The sequence below is a fragment of the Mustela nivalis genome (genome assembly GCF_964662115.1).
Source record: "Mustela nivalis genome assembly, chromosome: 2".
Classification (NCBI taxonomy): Eukaryota; Metazoa; Chordata; class Mammalia; order Carnivora; family Mustelidae; genus Mustela; species Mustela nivalis.
Window position 1 is genome coordinate 128,705,902 of NC_139021.1, and position 20,221 is coordinate 128,726,122.

Below are 20,221 nucleotides of genomic sequence, written 5' to 3' on the forward strand. Positions count from 1 at the left end.
TTGGGAGGGAGACTAACCATAAGTGACTCTTAATCTCACAAAACAATCTGAGGGTTGCTGGGGGGAGGGGGTTTGGGAGAAGTGGGTGGGATTATGGACATTGGGGAGGGTATGTGCTTTGTTGAGTGCTGTGAAGTGTGTAATCCTGGTGATTCACAGACCTGTACCCCTGGGGATAAAAATATATGTTTATAAAAAATAAAAAGTTAAAAAAATATATATATAGTAAAGGGGAAATGATTATTTATTCAAAAAGCTAGAAAATGTCTAAGATTTCCAGCTACTATTTTCAATTATGCTTTGTCTATGAATAGGAGTTTCTTTTAGAGACACAATGTAAATTATTGAGTTGTAAGGACTGCAAGCTTGAGGCTCATTATCCTAGAGTAGATCACAAATAGCAATACTTTGCTTTTGAGAAAGATGATCATTAACAAGAGTCTCATTATACTGCATACAATTAATTATATTCATAATTATCGTCTTTCAGAAAATTGACAAGATTAAATATATAAATAAAAAGATCAAAAACATACCAGATACAGCAAGGAAGTCATCAATGCTTGTAATGTCATCTACAGCTTCGGTGAGGACATGGATATGATTCTCCCACGTGTGCTTATACATTTCCATGGTTTTTTTGACCACTTGACTTTTGGGTCTTGCCGCCAAAGCAAGTGCAGCATTAATGATCTGCAAAGATGTAGAATGTTCACATAGTGATTTCTTTGGAAATAGTTACAATTATGGAGATAACAGCTATTCTTTAAAATAGAAAATACATATATCTTTAACAACAGGGAAAATGGCAAAAATCCCCTTGTAACTCCCTCTTCACTTTTGGAAAAAATTTAATTTTATTTGTGGCAAAAAATTAATCATTTTTAGAGCTTTTTATTGAGTATCAATGCACTAAGAACTGCAAGAGCTACAAAGATATTTGGTCTCTGCCTGTAAGGAACTTCTTTATTACTCAATGGGAAAGGCAAAACATAACTCAGTTCAGTATGCAATAAATATCATAACCACAAATAATGGTCAATAGTCTTTAGACAGCAGAAGTTTTAAAGAAAGATTTCAAGGAAGAGTAACATGTTAACTAGTCATTTGAATTCACATTGCACAATGTGAATATATGCAAAGCACTGGAATAAGAGCTTGGGCTCCCCTGAGGTCTTATAGAATTTTGCGAGTGAATATTCATTATTAATTCACTAATTAATTAATTATTTCATTCATTTTTTCAGACTTCAAATATATTCTGATTTCTTTTCATGTATTAAGCATTGTTTTAGATTCTAAGGATCTAAACAAGACAGCAGCAAAAATCATTGCTTTCATGGAACCTTTATTACAGTTATAGCACAGAAGCAATTAACAAGTTAAATAAACAAAATATATGATCTGTTAGATAGTTTTAAGAACCAAGGAGAAAAAGATATAAGAAGGGGGATAAGGAATGAAATGGTGGTGAGGGTAGGAAGTTGGTGATTGCAGTAAGGCCTCCCACTAAATTGGCCATTTAGGTTAAATCGCCATTGAAAAAGAATGATGGGACAGAGAAGAGGCAAAAATCAAAAGGAGAGTAAACAGAGGAAATACTGTGACAATGGTGAGCAGTCTTACCTAGAGACTGGGTGTACAAAAGAAATCAACAGGAGTACTTGGTGGTCCGGCTCAGGACAGTGCCCTTATTTGGAAGGCACTGGGGAGTGATTATGACTTTCAAGCAATTTGCTCAGAACTAAATTTTGGAAGAATTCATCCGGCAATGGAGGCTACTTCAAGAGGTTCTGGGTGTTAGATAGAGCCTGGACATCAAGGGTGGAGGTAATGAAAAGGTTTTGATTGGAACTTCCAATGAATTAAGGAAGGATGAGGATAGGTCAATTACTGCCAAAATATCATGCAGCCATTAAGAAATCTGTGGAAAATTACCTTCTAAGGACATGAAAATACATCCAACATAGTGAAGTAATAGTAGATTACAAAATATTATGTTCCACAGCAAACACTGAAATGCAAATATGCTAGGGATAAAAGTTAAATGAATACATGCACCAATTAACATTGGTTCTCTCAGAGGGATGGAATTTCCAGTGCTTTTTATTTATTTGTGTGTGTAACTGAATTTTTCAGATTTTTTATGGTAAACCTTTAAGTTGTATACTCAGAATAAATGAAGCTATTCTTCAAGGGAAGATGATTACTAAGGTTTTTCCATCAGTAATGGGGAAAATGATCTTAGCATTGTTGGAAAAGGAGAGTTCAGAGAGTTAAAAAAAAAGTCAGTCAGGATCAGAGAAACAAATATGTTCAATTGTTTGGGAGGACAGTGTTGATGAGGGGTATTAGATATCAACTTTCCTATTAGGTTGGCTTTGAAGTGACTTGGCTCTCCCACAAGTCACAGTTACCTGAGATTTAGAATTGGACCTCATAAAAAAGTTGTCATTTATTTACCCATTTATTTGTCCATGCAGTGAAAGAAATTAGTTTTATGTAACAATAATGTAGCAGATTCTGCACTGGCCACTGACATCACTATCAAAAAGATTCCACCATATTTGTTGTTGTTGCTTCTGCTGCTGCTGCTGCTTCTTCAAGATATTATTTTTTTTTAGATTTTTATTTATTTATTTATTTGACAGAGAGAAATCACAAGTAGGCAGAGAAGCAGGTAGAGGGTGAGGGGGAAGCAGGCCCTCTGCTGAGCGGAGAGCCCAATGTGGGGCTCAATCCCAGGACCCTAGGATCATGACCTGATCCAAAAGCAGTGTCTTAACCCACTGAGCCACCCAGATGCCCCAAGATTTTATTTTTGTATTTGAAAGAGAGAGAGAGAGAGGGAGTTCACCAGCAGGAGCAGGGGGATGGGCAGAGGGTAGGAATCTCAAGCAGACTCCCTGCTGAGCATAGAGTCCCATGTAGGGCTCCATCCCAAGATCCTGAGATCATGACCTGAGCTGAAACCAAAAGTTGGCACTGAACCGACTGAACCACCCAGGCACCCTGAGAGACCATCATAGTTTCTAAAACAGCCCATAATCAAGTAGGGAACTCAGCCAAAAGCCAGGCAATTGTAATACTCCAGTGATTCTCAGACTTTAGCCTGTATCAGAATTATTTTGAGGGCTTGTTAAAACACAGATTTCTGAGCCACACCCTAGAGTTTCTAATTCAGCTGATGTTTTTTGGGACCTCATAATTGGCATTTCTAACAAGTTCGCTGGTAACAGTGAGGCTATTGGCCTGGCACTCTGATTCTGAGAACCAAGGCCATATATATAAGAGCTTTAACATGGAGGCTATTGTAAAAGTATCATCAGATGCCCTGTAACACATGGGAAAGGTTTCCAAAGGCCTCAAATCTGAAAAATAAGTAGAAATTAGTATAAGGTGATATCCCTTTAGGAAGGGGCAATAACATGCACAATGGCTTAGAAGCAAGACAGCGCCTAACCTTACCTCCTAGGGAATGTTCAGCAGAGAGGCGACAGTAATAAGAGTTGGAAGAAAATCAGGGCAATGGTAAGAAGAAGAGAATATACCTTTGGGAAATTCCAACATATAGGAGGAAAATGCAAACTGCAGGTGATAAAGATGAGAAAAGGAATCATCAAGAAGGAAGCAGAAACCAAAGGTATTAAAGAGATGAGGAAGAACACCTTTTTCAAAGGATAAATGCTGTAGAAGAGTCAAGAATAATGAGGACTAAAACGGCTTTTGGATTTGGAAAACAGCTTTTGGATTTGGTGTAACAGAATATTGGATACAGGATTCAGATTTCACCAAAATATGATGGCAATAAGAATAAGAAAGAAACATTTTCTGCTCAGTAACCTAACGGCTGCACCTTACTTAAATGACTTTCAACAAATTTTTAGAAGTAGAGGAGGGGAGGAAATGGTTGCTTAAAAATATTATGTTGATATTCTCTCCTTTTATTTCTTTTTTTTTTATGAAAGAGGAACACATTGAATTAAGGAACACACTGCTTTTAGAAATAACCACTGTGCAATATTCTTTGACTTTAGTTTTAGAATTTTATTAACCTATTAACTTACAATGTACATTTGTGTAAACTGCAAAGACTCTGGTCTCTGGTGTTTCATTGTCCCTGCAATTGGACAACTGTGTACACATGTGGTTGTGCTGAAATTATGTCTTCATAGAGAGGCATACTGGTGTGGAACCCTCAGTGGAAATACGGAGTCATGAATATGAGACAGGCTATATATTCTAAGGACATTTTCAGTTCTACTTCTGATCCAATTTATCTGATTCAACAGTGCACACTATTAGCAAATTTTATCCTACTTGACTCTCCAGATATTTAGCTTAAATCTAAAAGCAGATAAAATTCAGAAGATGTGCTAACCCTATGTAAGGCAGAAGAAATCTTCATTTGAATGTCACACTCCGAGCATTTTAGCTGTATTTCTAGAGGGGGGTAAAAAGACAGTTTGTTTTTGTTTTTAAGATTTATTTATTTATTTATTTAACAGAGCGAGAGAGAGAGAGAGAGAGAGAGAGAGAAATATCACAAGTAGGCAGAGAGGCAGGCAGAGATAGGGAGCAGCAGGCTCCCCACTGTGGGAGGAACCCAATGTGGGGCTCAGTCCCAGGACCCAGAGATCATGACCTGAGCCAAAGGCAGAGGCTTAACCCACTGAGCCACCCAGGCACTGCAAAAAGAGAGCTCTTAAATCCTCTTCATGCATAACTAAAAGTGAATTAAATACATTATGTTGCTTTCTGAAGCATTCTCCTTCAGATTATGGTTGAGATCTGTACCTGTCAGAACCACCCCTGACCTTGTGAATCCCCTAGTCTGCTCATGTCTGAGTCTCTTTAACTTCAGGAGCTTATTACATATTAATAGGACTATTTTAGTGACCTCCTAAAGAGTTAGGTAATTCCAGATTTACTCCAAGCCATTCTCCCTGCTACAAGCACATTTCTTTCTCAAATGAGGAAGTGACCCTCTCTTGCTGATAACCTTTGGTAGAATCCTAGTTGACTAAAAATAAAATCTGAATTCCATTTCATTCCAAATCATAGTCTAAAAACCTCCACAAGCAGGCTCTTACCTACAGTTCAATGTGTTGAAAAAATTACCCCCCAACCCCCATTTTAGCCTATATTCCAGCCATACTGTCTTAAGCTCCATTTCCTGGTGATACTATGTATCTTTACACCACTATGGCTTTGCCTTTACAACTGAAACTTCCTTAACATCCTTGTTCCATTCATTTTTCTGATCTGGTCCATCTGAGGAAATATTTCCTATCTCTAAAAACCTGCTGAAATGTTACTATGTACTGTGAAACCTGTCCTATTCCCTATAACAAGATAACTGAATTGTATTCTGTGTTTTAAAAGCTGTTTGTTCATATAATGAAATACTTATGGTATTGCATGAATGTTTCTACACATGTCTGCTTCATATGAGCCTCTTTCATAGGTAGGACCATGTTGTATTCATCTTTGCTTCTTGGTACACTAAGCATGTCAGTCATAGTTATTACTGTATGTATAAGCTGTCCCTAAAACACCCATCTACTTTCTCTTTTCTACAAATTTGACTATTCTATTATTCTAGGTACCTCATTGAAATGGAATCATGATATTTGACCTCTTATGTCTAGCTTTTCCTCATATAATATCCTCAAGGTTCATCCATGTTGAGGAATGTGTCAAAACCTCATTTCTTTTTAAGGCTGGATAGTATTCCACCATATGTACATACCATATTTTGCTTATCCATTTTTCTATTTATGAAAATTGGGTTTTTTTCCACTTTTGGTTATTGTGAATAATGCTACTATGTACACTGATTCATAAATATGTGGTCAGAGTCCTGCCTTTCAAGTATTTTAAGTATATACCCAGCAATAAAGTTGTTGAATCACATGATAATTTTATATTCAATTTTTATGAGAAATACTATACTATTTTCCACAATGGCTGCAGGTTCTTACTTTCTCACAAAGCACAAAAGTTCCATTTTCTCCTCATCTTTGCCAACACTTATTTTCTGTCTTTTTAAAAATATATATCTATCATAACGGGTACAAAGTGGTATCTCATTGTGGTTTTGATTTTATTTTCCCAATGACTAGAGATGTTAAGCATCTTTCCTTAGGCTTATTGGACATTTGTATATCTTCTTTCGAAAAGTATCTATTCAGAACATTTGCTCCTTTTTTTTTTTAAGATTTTACTTATTTTATTTGACAGAGAGAGAGATCACAAGTAGGCAGAGAGGCAGGCAGAGACAGAGGGGGAAGCAGGCTCCCCGCTGAGCAGAAAGCCCGATGCGGGACTTGATCCCAGGACACTGAGATCACGACCTGAGCCGAAGGCAGCGTCTTAATCCACTGAGCCACCCAGGTGCCCCAAACATTTGCTCCTTTTTAAATTGAATTCTTTTGTTGTTGTTGAATTTTAGGGATTTTAAATTTTTTTTATATTAAACTCTTTTCAGATATATGATTTACAAATATTTTCTCCCATTCTATGGTTTGCCTCTTTGTTCCCTTAGTAGTGTCCTCTGCTGCACAAACCTTTTTCATTTAATAAAGCTTAATTGATCTATTTTTTTCTTTATTTTCCTGTGTTCTTGGTCTGATATTCAAGGAATCATTACCAAACTTAATATCATGAAGTTTTTGTGCAATGTTTTCTTGAATTCTGCAGTTTCAGCTATTAAATTAAGGCCTTAGATCCATTTTTAATTCATTTTTGGACATGGTGCAAGATAAGGTCCAATTTCATTTTTTTAAGATTTTATTAATTTATGGTCAGAGAGAGAGAGAAAGAGAGCATGCATGCACATAAACAGGCTCCCTGCAAGAAGCCCAGTGTGGGTCTCAATCCCAGGGTCCTGGGGTCATGACCTGAACTAAAGGCAGACACATAACCGAATGAGTCACCCAGGTATCGCCCAACTTCATTCTTTCACATGTGGATATTCAGTTCTCCCAGTACTATTTGTTCAAGACTGTTTTTTATCCATTGAAAGGTCTTAGCATCCTTGTCAAAACCATTTAACCATGTAAGCATACATTGGAGATATTACAGATTTTGTTCCAGAAAACCACAACAAAATAAGTATAATATTTTTTTTCCAGTGCAAAGAATAGAACTACTTATACTATAGTGTAAGTGTTCAGTAGCATTATCTCTAAAAAACAAAACAAAACCCATGTACGTGCCTTAATTATAAAATATTGCTAAAGAGGTACCTGGGTGGCTCAGTCATTAAATGTTTGCCTTCAGCTCAGGTCATAATCCCAGGGTCCTGGGATCTAGTCCTGCATCAAGCTCCCTGCTCAATGGGGTCCCTGCATCAGTGCTCCCTGCTTCTCCCTCTGCCCTTTCCCCCATTCACGCTCTCTCTCTCTTTCAAAAAATAAGATAAAACAAAATATTGTTTAAAAACTCTCACCATTACCTGAGCTTTCAGTGAGTCATAATGTTTTTGTTGATAGAAGGTCTTGCTTGATGTTTTTGGCTGATGACAGATCAGGATGATAGGTGCTGAAGGTTGACGTAACTGTATCAATCTCTTAAAATAAGACAACAATGAAGTTTCCTCCATAAATGGACTCTTCCTTTCATGAAAAATTTATCTGTAGAATGTGATGTTGTTTGATAGACCTACCCACTGCAGGATATTTTTTTAAAATTGGGGTCAATCCTCTCAAACCCTGTCACTGCTTTACCAACTAAATTTATGTAATATTCTAAGTCTTTTGTTTTCATTTCAACAATCTTCACAGAATCTTCACCAAGAGTAGACTCTATCTCAAGAAACCACTTTCTTTGGTCATCCATAAGATGTAACTTATTTGAAAAAGGAACTCTTGTGCATAGTTGGTGGGTATGGGAACTGGTCCAACCTCTGTTGAAAACAGTATGGAGGTTCCACAAAAGATTAAAACAGACTTATCATATGACCTAGTAATTCCACTACTGAGCACTTACCCAAAGAATATGAAAACACTATTCGAAAAGATGTATGCCCCCGGCCATGTTTATTGTAGCATTACAATAGTTAAATTATGCAAACAACCCAAGATTCAATCAAGAGATGAATGGATAAAGAAGATATAATATATATATACACACACAATGGAATATTAATGAGCCACAAAAAAGCCATAAAAAAGAATGAATGCTTGCCATTTGCAACAACATGGATGGATTTAGAGGGTATAATGCTAAGTGAAATAAGTTAGAGAAAAACAAATACCATATGATTTCACTCATATGTGGAATTTAAGAAATAAAACAAATGAACAAACAAAAGAGAGACAAACCAAAAAAGACTCCTAATTATAGAGAACAAACTGAGGATTACCAGAGGGGGGTGGGTAGAAGAATGGGTAAATAGGTAAAGAGGAATAAGAGTACACTTATCATGATGGGCACTGAGTAATGTATAGAATTGCTGAATCAATATGCTTTATACCTCTAACTAATATAACTGTATATTAACTATACTAGAATTAATTTTTTTTTAAGTTAAAGAAAGAAAAAAACAAGCAACAAGTGTTATCTTCATGCTCCACTTCTAATTCTAGTTCTCTTGTTATTTCTATCACATCTGTAGTAACTGCCTTCTCTGAGGTCCTGAACCCCTAAAATTCATCCATGAGGGTGGAATCAACCAACGGCTTTCAAACTCTGTTAATGTTGATATTTGACCGCTTCCTATGAATCACAAATATTCTTTTTTTTCCATGTATTTGCAATTTATTGCAATAAAGCCTTTATCAATAGACTTCCCTGTGCACATGGTGGTCAAATTGCTGGTGAAAACCAGCCAGATCTATTACAAGCTTTCTCATGGCTTCTAGGTAACCCAAGTGAGCCTTTATTGATACTGGGAAGGGATAAAGCAGGGAAGGGATAAACAGTGATGTAAGAATTGGCTAGACAAAAGTAATGACTCTCATTACAAAGTGAGTATTTTTTTTAATTTTTTATTTTTTATAAACATATATTTTTATCCCCAGGGGTACAGGTCTGTGAATCACCAGGTTTACACACTTCACAGCACTCACCCAAGCACATACCCTCCCCAATGTCCATAATATTCTTAATGGTATCTCAAATGGTAAATTCTTTTCAGAAGAATTTCAATTCACTTTGCCCAGATCCATCAGAGAAAGCATGTATTTATGGCAGCTAGAGCCTTATGAAACATATTTCTTAGTAAGACTTCAGTGTTAGATATTCCTTGATCCATGGGCTACTGAATGGTTGTGTTAGAAGAGAGGAAAACAATGTTAATATCACTGTATAACTTCATCACAGCTCTGCCTGACCAGGTGCTTTGCCAATGGGCAGTAATATTTTGAAAGGCATCTTTTGTCCTGAGTAGTTCTCAACAATGGGTTTTAAATATTCAGTAAGTCATGTTGTAAGCAGATATACTGTCATCCAGGCTTTGTTGCTCCATTTACAGAACATGTTAGCATAATTCTTAAGGGTCTGAGGATTTGGGGGATAGTAAATAAACATGAGCTTCAACTTAGTCACCAGCTGCATTAGCCCCTAACAAGAGAGTCAGCCTCTTTGAAACTTTGAAGTCTGGCATTGACGTCTCCTCTCTAACTATGAAAGTCCTAGATGACATCTAGGACTAGGGTTGTTTTGTCTACATTGAAAATTTGTCATTGAGTATAGCTACCTTCATGAATTGTCTAAACTCAATCTTCACGATAATTTACTGCAGCTTCTACATTAGCATCTGCCGCTTCCCCTTGCACTTCTTTGGCATAGAGACAACTTCTTTCCTTAAGCCTCATGAACCTCCTCTGCTAGCTTCAAAACTTTTCCTGTAGCTTCCTCACTTCTTTCAGTCTTCATAAAATGGACAGGAGTTAGGGCCTTGCTCTGGATTAAGTTTTGGCTTAAGGAAATATTGTAATCATTTTGATCTATCCAGACTACTCAAACTTTCTCCTTACAAGCAATAAGGCTGTTTCACTTTCTGTCATTTATGTGTTCACCGGAATGAGACTTTTAATTTCCTTCAAGAACTTTTCCTTTGCAACCACAACTTGGCTAACTACTTGGCACAAGAGGTCAACTTTGGGCTTACCTTGACTTTTGACATGCCTTTCTCCATAAACTTAAACATTTTTTATATAAAGTGAAAAATGTGCAACTCTCCTTTTCACTTGAACTTAGTGGCCATGGTTTGGCTATTAATCAATTGGCCTAATTTAAATATTGTTGCATATCAGGAGATAGGAATGGCTGAGAAAAGGGAGAGAGTCAGAGGAAACGCCAGTCTGTGTAGCAATCAGAACAGACACATTTATCAATTAACTTTGTCATCTATATAAAGATGACATATAGGGCATTGTGGTACCCCAAAACAGCTACAACTAGTAACATCAAATATCCTTGATCACAGGTCACCATAACAAATATAATAATGATTAAAAAAAAGTTTGAGATATTGTGAGAATTACCAAAAGATGACACAGTCACCAAGTGAGCAAATGCCACTAGAAATATAGTGGCAATAGATTTGTTTGATTCAGCGTTCTCCTAAACCCTCAATTTGTAAAAACTATAAATAAATAAATAAATAAATAAATAAATAAATATAAATAAAAATAATAAGCAGAGAAAGACAACTATCATATGATCTCCCTGATATGAGGAAGTGGTGATGCAACATGGGGGCTTAAGTGGGTAGGAGAAGAATCAATGAAACAAGATGGGATTGGGAGGGAGACAAACCATAAGTGACTCTTAATCTCACAAAACAAACTGAGGGTTGCTGGGGGGAGGGGGTTTGGGAGAAGGGGGTGGGATTATGGACATTGGGGAGGGCATGTGCTTTGGTGAGTGCTGTGAAGTGTGTAAATCTGGTGATTCACAGACCTGTACCCCTGGGGATAAAAATATATGTTTATATAAAATAAAAAATTAAAAAATATATTAATATGATAAAAAAATAATAATAACACAATGTCTGTGAACTGCTATAAAGTGAAGCATAATAAAATAAGGTAAGCCTGATATGCACAGGTTTATGTCTGAGCCATCTAGTCTATTCCACTGGCCTATAATTCTGGAAGTCTGGTTTCATGCCAGTTCCATACTGATTTGATTACTAGAGTTTATAATTTTTGAAACTAGGAAATGTGAGTCCTCCCACTTTGTTCTTCTTTTTTAAGATTGTTTAAACTAGCTGAGGTAGCCTTAGATTCCATATGAATTTAAGATGTGTTTGTCCTATATCTGCAAAATCATTGTTGGGATTTTGAGAAGGATTGCATTGAATCTGCAAATTGCTTTAGGTAATAGCTTTATCTTACTGTTAGTTTAAGTCTTATAATCCATAAACAAAATTTTCTTCCATTTAGTAAAGCCTTCTTTAATTTCTTCTAGCATTCTTTTTATGGCTGTCAGTGTATAAATCACCCCCTTACTTGGTTAAAATTATTCCTAGGCATTTTATTTTTTGTGATGCAATTGCAAGTAGAACTGCTTTCTTAATTTCCATTCCAGATTATTTATTGTCAGTATATAGAAATGCACTGCTTTTGTGCATTTTGTCAGCTTTGTTCATTAGCTCTTAACAGTGTGTGTGTGTGTGTGTGTGTGTAAGAGAGAAACAGAGAGAGAGAGACCTTTAGGGTTTTCTAAATATAAAATTTTGTCATCTGTGAACAATGATAATTTTACTTCTTCCTTTCCAATTTGGGTACCTAGGGAAAAAGGGACTTTTTGAGTTGGGTTTTTTCAGGCAAGTAAAAAAAAAAAATTAGTTAAGTGAGCTACAGGATTAGAAAATGAACCCCCCTCCCCGGACATGTTGAGAGTTCTCCTCAGCCCTTTCCTCTGTATCTGGTATTTGGTATCCCAACTACATTCACTGCCCATGCTCACTGTTAAAGTATGTATTTGGTGCTGATTCTCTTTCTGAATGATCTTTATTTCTCCATCCTCATAGATGCCTGTTCAAACTGGCTTGCATTAGACTTTGTACATCAGATTATCTGGCACTTCTGTGAAAAACCAATTTAGTTTCACAAGGTCCCATTCTACTTTCTTCAGGCTCCTCTACTTTCTAGTGGTATATGTGGCCAAGGCCTCAGCACAGCTTAGGCTAAGCCCCTGCCATTGTTAATATAAACTCAGAGTATTTTTATTACAACTTTCTCTCATTTGTATTGGGAAATTCTTATCCATCTAAACCAGATTCATAATATTTAAGATTTATAGGCTTTCTCAAGGTTCTATATCTTCCTTCAGTTCTCAGAAGCTTGTATTTCAAGACCTCTCCCTTGTACATGCCTATCTAAGACACTGGAGAGGCCCTAGACATGTGTTCACATGGTCTCTTGTTCTAGTAAAATTTGCCACAAGTATTTTGGGATCAGAGTCACCTCTTTATATGTCCTTTTCTATGTTCATACTTGTATTGACATCATATGATGACAGAACCTTTGTTTCCCCTAATTACATGCCCCTTTTTTCCTCTGCAAAAACAAAATTTAAATCACCTTCCTACTTTCTCTGCAGAAAGTGACATTACAAAATTAATTGCTGTCATTTAAGAGGTGATGAATGGTGTATAGCAGAAAGAAAAAAGAAAGGAACAAAGGAGAGAGAGGGAAAGGACAAAAAGGAAAGGGAGGGAAGAAAAGAAAGTAAAGTTTCATAGATGTGGGTCTGTTGTATAATGATACAAATGTTGGGCCACCTGGGTGGCTCAGTTGGCTAAGTGTCTGCCTTCCATTCAGGTCATGATTCCAGGGTCCTGGGATTGAGCCCCACATTGGGCTCTCTGTTCAGTGTGGACCCTGTTTCTCTCTCTCCCTTTGTTTGCCACTCTGACTACTTGTGTTCTCTCTTTCTCTCAAAAAAATAAAATAGTTTAAAAAATGATAGTCTAAATAGTTTATCACTTTTTTGGATTTTGGGCTATTTTTATATTTATCAGCATTTTAAAATTAATAACTAGTTGTCATTTATCTTTGCATTCTAAAAATACATTTTTCTTAAGGAAGGCCCTCAAAATTATGAGTTTCAGTCCCCCACAGCCTGATCATATAGCCAAACTGTGCATTTTTCATGAAAAGCTACCTGTAGTCTGAAATGATAAAACTAACACAGATTCCACTGCAATATTTCATCTGAAATCTGTCTTGATAACAAAGCATCGGCTTTGCTTCCTTAGGGAAAACTGCAGTACCAGATAAAGAAGCTTTTTAAAAATTTCTACATTTAATCCTTGTACAGGCAAGTGACTCCTTTCCCTCCCTTCCCTTTACATGTGACAATTTTTTTGAAAGAATTTCTATTTTATTTCTAAAATTTGGTTGCAAATAGCAAAATAATGTGCTGACCATAGGATTAATATTGACAGCCTGAAATGTTCCAGGCAGGAATCTAACTACTCAATTTGCATTAACATCTTTAATCCCAGTGAGGAAGGTCCTACCAGTATTCCCTTTCTTACTGGCAAGACAAGAGGCACAAAGAGATGAAATAATTTATGCAAAGTTATAGAAGGAAGTCTAGATTGGAAGCCAAGAGTCTTAAGTTAGAGTTTTGCTTTGGCTGCAAACTGATTTTTTGTCCACAGAAGTCTTACTAACTCTCCTAGGACTCATTTTCCCAGAAGTTATTGGTATGTGTGCACTAGGGTAAGTTTGGGGGACAGCACTGTGCACAGGGATTTCTCTAAGATTCCATCAGATTTGAACATACAGGTTTTTTTTTTTTTTTAAAGATTTTATTTATTTATTTATTTGACAGAGAGAGAGATCACAAGTAGACAGGCAGGCAGAGAGAGAGAGAGAGGGAAGCAGGCTCCCCGCTGAGCAGAGAGCCCAATGCGGGCCTCGATCCCAGGACCCTGAGATCATGACCCGAGCCAAAGGCAGTGTCTTAACCCACTGAGCCACCCAGGCGCCCTGAACATACAGGTTTAATGCTATCATTTGATGCATATACTGCTTCTCTTGGAAGATTTTTGAAAAAAATTACTTAAAAAGTAAAAATAAGTCTAAGTAATTTAGATTATTAGAAATAATAATCCTTAGAAATATTTCCTTAGAAATATTTCATCATTGACATTGATACAAATAATCTCAAAAATCTTAGTTAATATAAGCAAAAGCACTTTGTGGATTAAAAAGATGAGTTATGTGTAAGAATCTATAGGTCTAATTACCTCAGTGTCACGGCATGCAGAGAAAATTAAAATAATTAGATATATGATACCTCAAATACATCTACACTAGTATGTGAGGAGAATTTATATGACATTCACTTAAATTGGTAAGATCATAATAATTTTAGAGTTGTAACAATCACGGTAATGACATCAAATTCAATGCCCAATTCTGTGCAACCTTTTCTCAGTTGCTTACATGGTGTTCTGCTACCATTTGTTTCCCACTTTCTGTGCTGGTTTCCCCCTATTTCCTTAGTTTTGATAACTTTTTTTTTCATTTCTATCTTCATTTAATTTATTTCATTTATTATATTTCATTATGTTTCATTTATGAGAAATTCCCCTTGCATTTTAAGTAAGCCATGCAATATTTGTCATCGTGAATCTCCATAATCACATCTTTATGTTGAATGCAAATGGCATTTTAGGGCTGGGGAAGGGGTGTGGTGAGGATACATTACTTGTCCTGGACTCCTATAGGTTTGTGGACAATTTATTAGACTGCCCTCAACTTTGGTGTCGCAAGTGTTGTAATCTCCTTATTCCATGAAAGAATGATCCTGGTATGACAGGATTATTTGCATTAAAGCTTCTCAAGAGGCCTTAGCTCACCTTTGGATACACATGTAAAAAACTCAGTAAGTTTGTTGTTGTTGTTGTTGTTTTTAGTATATACTAAAGACTAAGCATGTATTCATTAAAGCATACAGGAAATCAACCTAATTTAAATAACGCTCTGTAAGTAATAGTCTCAGAGTCCTGAATCTAAGTAGGCTTGTTGCAGTTTGTCCATCTCTTTCTGGTTTTCTATATATATCTAAGGGTGGTGCTAACTATTCAGGGAGGCTAGTGTTAGAGTTTTCTATCCATTTAGACAAGGCAGCAGAAACATTCTCATCACCCACCCACCCGTGACCTTTGGATTTCTTGTGTCTATCCTCTCAACTCTTCATCCTTTAGTTTTTTAAATCATGATTATCTTTTCATTTTTCATTTTGTACTGGTAAAGTTTCTTCTTTTCTAATAGTTCTAATTCCAAAGAAATGGCTTTTGCTTTCTTTATTTGTGCTTAGATTCAGGTTGAATCATCTCCCTAAGTAATTTTTATAAAGGGAGGGGGGCAAGCTGATTTCTGGGGCATATGGCTTTTTTTGAAAGAAAGATACATATTTCCATTATGTATTATAGTATGAGCTTTCCTAAATCTTAATCCATACTGCTAGAGAAAAAGGAGAAAAATGCAATTTAGTACTATTTAGGTCATAGAAAATATAATAAACAAGAAAAATAATACTTTCCAGAAGATCTATAAAAGGCAATCATTTCCACATGAAAATCCAACAATTTATTTCCCTTTCCTCTATACTAATTATTAAGGTAGGATAACCTATCAAATCAAATAAGTAAATGAGCAAGTAAAAGAATGTCAACTGACTTTTTTAGTATACTATAACAAAATCACCAATAAGTAGGTTTTGTTAGACAAAGGAAAATGGTATTTAAGATTAGATCTCATCATTTAAACCAGCTCTATTACTTATTAGTTTTATGTGATTTTAGACAAACTGTTAACTCTCTGAGCCTCAATTTCCTTATCTGTAATGGTGATAAAATGCTTATTACAAAGGTCACTAGCAGAATTTAATTAGCTAAATAAAACAACTAATACTTACCTAGTACCAAGTTAGACATCTTATGAATATTTGTTTCCATACAGATAGTTTGGGAAAAAAATACAGAGTACTTGGGAACTTAAACACTGAATACACAAACACACATATACACAGAACTTGTGATTTTGATAGACTCAACAATCACTTGATATTCTAATTATAAAAATGTTCCTTGGTTAAATAAATATGAATTTAAGGTAAACCGAATCTACAGAAACACTATACTTTCGTAACACAAAACTGAAATAAGAGTAAATTTGCCTTAAAAAAAAAATCTGAAACCAGTAATGTATATTACAACTTTAGGTAAAGGAAACTGCCTTAATTTCCAATGATGAAAAAGCAGAGGCAACAGAGATTTTTGGATCCTTATAATCTGCTACTCGGGGATTTAATAGTTTAAAATTTGGAGTAGAAGAAATATTTACCTTCCAAATCATTTGGTCCAAGTGGAGAAATTAAAAAAGAATTTGATAACTTTGCCAAATTAATAATCCCCCTTTCTGAAACGAATTTTATAAAAGAATAATATAACATTACACAGTTTCTTCTAATTCAACATCCAAGTCCATATAAACATAATGGCAAAATGCAAGTTAGTGATTAATCACCAAAATATATTTTATAATAAAAGGTTGGCTATAATAAGGGGTTGGCTAAAAGAAAACATATATTGGCTATTTTGAATGCTTGGAATTAGATATTTCCTCCATACATTTAAAATTTCTCAAGATTCAACTTGTTTTTATCCAAAATCCTTAACTAAAGTTTTTGTAGCATTTGGAGATTACCTTTTTTAATTGTCAAAAAATATTTGCTGTGTCTTTTTATTTTATTTATCTAAGGTAGAAAACATTAGACAGGACAAATGCAAAATATTTTGTTTTAATGGTTTTAAGGGAGAAAATCCATGCAAAAATATTTAGTAATATATAAAATATATAAAATAAAATATAAAATATATAAATATATAAAATATTTAATGAATATATAAAATCCAGATCACAAAAGCAATATTTTCCCTAAACTTCCAAAATATGTAAAGACCACATGTATACAGGGAATAGGATTAAATTATAATTGAAATAGTCAATGATAACTTGCTCTGTCTCCCTTTCTTATTGTTTTGTTCTCATTCTTTCTCTCTCCCTCTGGGAGATCCCTGGAAAAGAAATTTCCTTAATATTCTTTACTTAGTACTTTTTTGGGATACTGTGTCCACTGCCACAACCCTACTCCATGTTACCATTATCTCCCAATGGGCATTTGAAGTAGCTTTAACCCTACTCCTAGCTGCTCTCTGCAAACTGGTATTTCCAAGTCACAAATCTTTCCTTGAAATAACTGACACTTGTTTACCTCTCTAGCATCAGTAACGTTAGTCCCCTAACTTTCTACTCTTCTTCCTTGCTTACATTTTTCTAGGTAACTCTAATTCATCTAATAGAGCTCATATCAAACATCACTTCCTCAGAGAAGCTTTACCAAATCTAGGTCAGTTTCCTTGATGATATACTCTCATAAAATAATGTCCCTTTTCTTTGAGTACTTATCTCACTATGTAATGGGACATTCATTAGAGTCAACACTGAGTTAATTTGATAAATTTTTGATCCACATTTCTCATATTACCACAAAGCAGGAGTTTTAATGTTATTTCTCCAGCGTGTGTGAAGAGTGTTAAGTAGAATCCCCTTTCCATTTAACTAGGGTTTCAGTGTAAAATTCCTTCTACCCAGCAGGTCTACACACTCATTAAAGTTTCTCCTAAGTGAACAAGTCCATCCCTACAAGGAGCTCTTATATCACTACATAGGATGATGAAAATATGTTCATTCTGTTTTATTTATAACTAAACAATGGAATCACAGGGTGAAAAAAAAAAAAAAAGCAAGCAAGTGAGAGGCACTGATAAGGTTTTCATTCCACAGAAAAGTATTGGCTAACTCTTCATATTAAGAACTTTCAAGGGCTATTCCAAGCTGAGGATCATCTGTCAATGGACTGGACCACAAAGTTTTCCCTATTTTATATATCCAGCACTCAATTTTAGGGGGACCAGATTAGAAAAGGTAAATATAAACATAGCAGTCTCTCCACTGAATTACCATCCTCGATGATTTGCTATTTTGCTACTTCTTCAGATTTAATTATGTGACTTTTTCAACTATAAGTCAGAATGGGAAATACGGGAAATAAGAACAAATCCAAGCTGAAGAGCCTATTATGAAACACTGTAGCAATTAAACCACACATTTAGGCTAAGTAAGAGAGAGCTTTATAATCTATTCAATTACCAATATATAGATGAAAAAGTAAAAAATACTATTATTTTTTAACTAGTATTATATTTTATGTGTGTGTGTGTGTGTGTGTGTATGAAGAGAGAGAGAGAGAGAGAGAGAGAAATCTGCTGAGAATGAAATTGTGTTGTCTTTCTCAAATTAGAAGCTTTGCCTATAGTTTGGGCAATTAAATCTTTGTATCTTTTTCTTAATCTGTCAAATTTTGGATATAACATCCAGCCTATACAATTACTTAGTACTGAACAGTCAAGTATATTGGAGATAATTTGAACCATACTAACTTAAGGTATTAGTTTACCAAAAGCATTTTCTTGATTTTTTAAGTTATTAAGAATCAGCATTTGAATTTACAATTGCAACCAAAACCATAATATATTTAGGAATAAACCTAACCAAAATGGCAAAGAATCTGTACTCAGAAAAGTATAAAGTACATGAAAGAAATTGAAGAAGACACAAAGAAATGGACAAATGTTCCATGCTCATGGATTAGAACAAATATTGTAAAAATGTGTATGCTACCTAAAGCAATCTACACATTTAATGCAATCCCTATCAAAATCCCATCCATTTTTTTTCAAAGAAATGGAACAAAAATCCTAAAATTTGTATGGAACCAGAAAAGACCTCGAATAGCCAGAGGAATATTGAAAAAGAAAGCCAAAGTTGGTGGCATCACAATTCCAGACTTCAAGCTCTATTACAAAGCTGTCATCATTAAGACAGCATGGTACTATAAAAAGTGACACATTGATCAATGGAAGAGAAGAGAGAGCCCAGAAATGGACCCTCAACTCTATGGCCAACTAATCTTTGACAAAGCAGGAAAGAAAGTCGAAAGACAGTCTCTTCAATGAATGGTGTTGGGAAATTTGGACAGCCACATACAGAAGAATGAAACTGGACCATTTCCTTACACCACATACAAAAAAATAGACTAAAAGTGGATGAAAGACCTCAATGTGAGATAGGAGTCCATGAAAATCCTTTAGGAGAACACAGGCAGCAAACTCTTTGACTTCAGTCGCAGCAACTTCTTCCTAGAAACATCACCAAAGGCAAGGAAAGCAAGAGCAAAAATGAACTAGGGATTTCATCAAGATCAAAAGCTTTTGCACAGCAAAGGAAACAGTTAACAAAACCAAAAGACAACTGACAGAATGAGAGAAAATATTCACAAATGATATAGCAGATAAAGAGCTAGTATCCAAAACCTATAAACAACTTATCAAACTCAACACCCAAAGAACAAATAGTCTAATCAAGAAATGAGCAGAGGATATGAACAGACATTTCTGCAAAGAAAACATCCAGATGGCCAACAGACACATGAAAAGTGCTCAACATCACGGAAATACAAATCAAAACCACAATGAGATACCACCTCACACCAGTCAGAATGGCTAAAATTATCCAGTCAGGAAACAACAGATGTTGGAGAGGATGCGGAGAAAGGGGAACCCTCCTACACTGTTGGTGGGAATGCAAACTGGCACAGCCACTCTGGAACATAGCATGGAGGTTCCCTATGAAAATAGTTGAAAATAGAGCTACCCTATGACCCAGCAATCGCACTACTGGGTATTTACCTTAAAGATACAAATGTAGTGATCCAAAGGGGCATATGCACCCGAATGTTTATAGCAGCAATGTCCACAATAGCCAAACTATGGAAAGAACCTAGATGTCCATCAACAGATGAATGGTTAAAGAAGATGTTGTATATATACACAATGGAATACTATTTCAAGATTTGAAGAATCCATTTCAAGAAATGAAATCTTGCCACTTGCAATGATGTGGATGGAATTAGAGGATATTATGCTGAGCAAAATAAGTCAATCGGAGAAAGACAACTATCATATGATCTCTCTGATATGAGGAATTTGAGAGACAGGGCAGGGGGTTGTGAAGAGTGGGGAAAGAAAAAATGAAACAAGATGGGATTGGGAGAGAGACAAACCATAAGAGACTCTTAATCTCATGAAACAAACTGAGGGTTGCTGGAAGGAAGGGGGTGTGGA

General features: G+C 35.6%; 1 protein-coding gene across 3 annotated transcripts in view; it reads right to left on the reverse strand.

Moving 5' to 3' along the window:
- CTNNA3 (catenin alpha 3) overlaps nucleotides 1-20,221 on the reverse strand; it is a 1,840,263-nt gene that overhangs the window by 569,885 nt on the left and 1,250,157 nt on the right. For all 3 annotated transcript variants that reach the window (XM_082714750.1, XM_082714748.1, XM_082714749.1), the window contains exon 11: nucleotides 537-693. In XM_082714750.1, coding sequence (XP_082570876.1) covers nucleotides 537-693 — 157 coding nt within the window. The remainder of the gene's footprint in view (nucleotides 1-536; nucleotides 694-20,221) is intronic.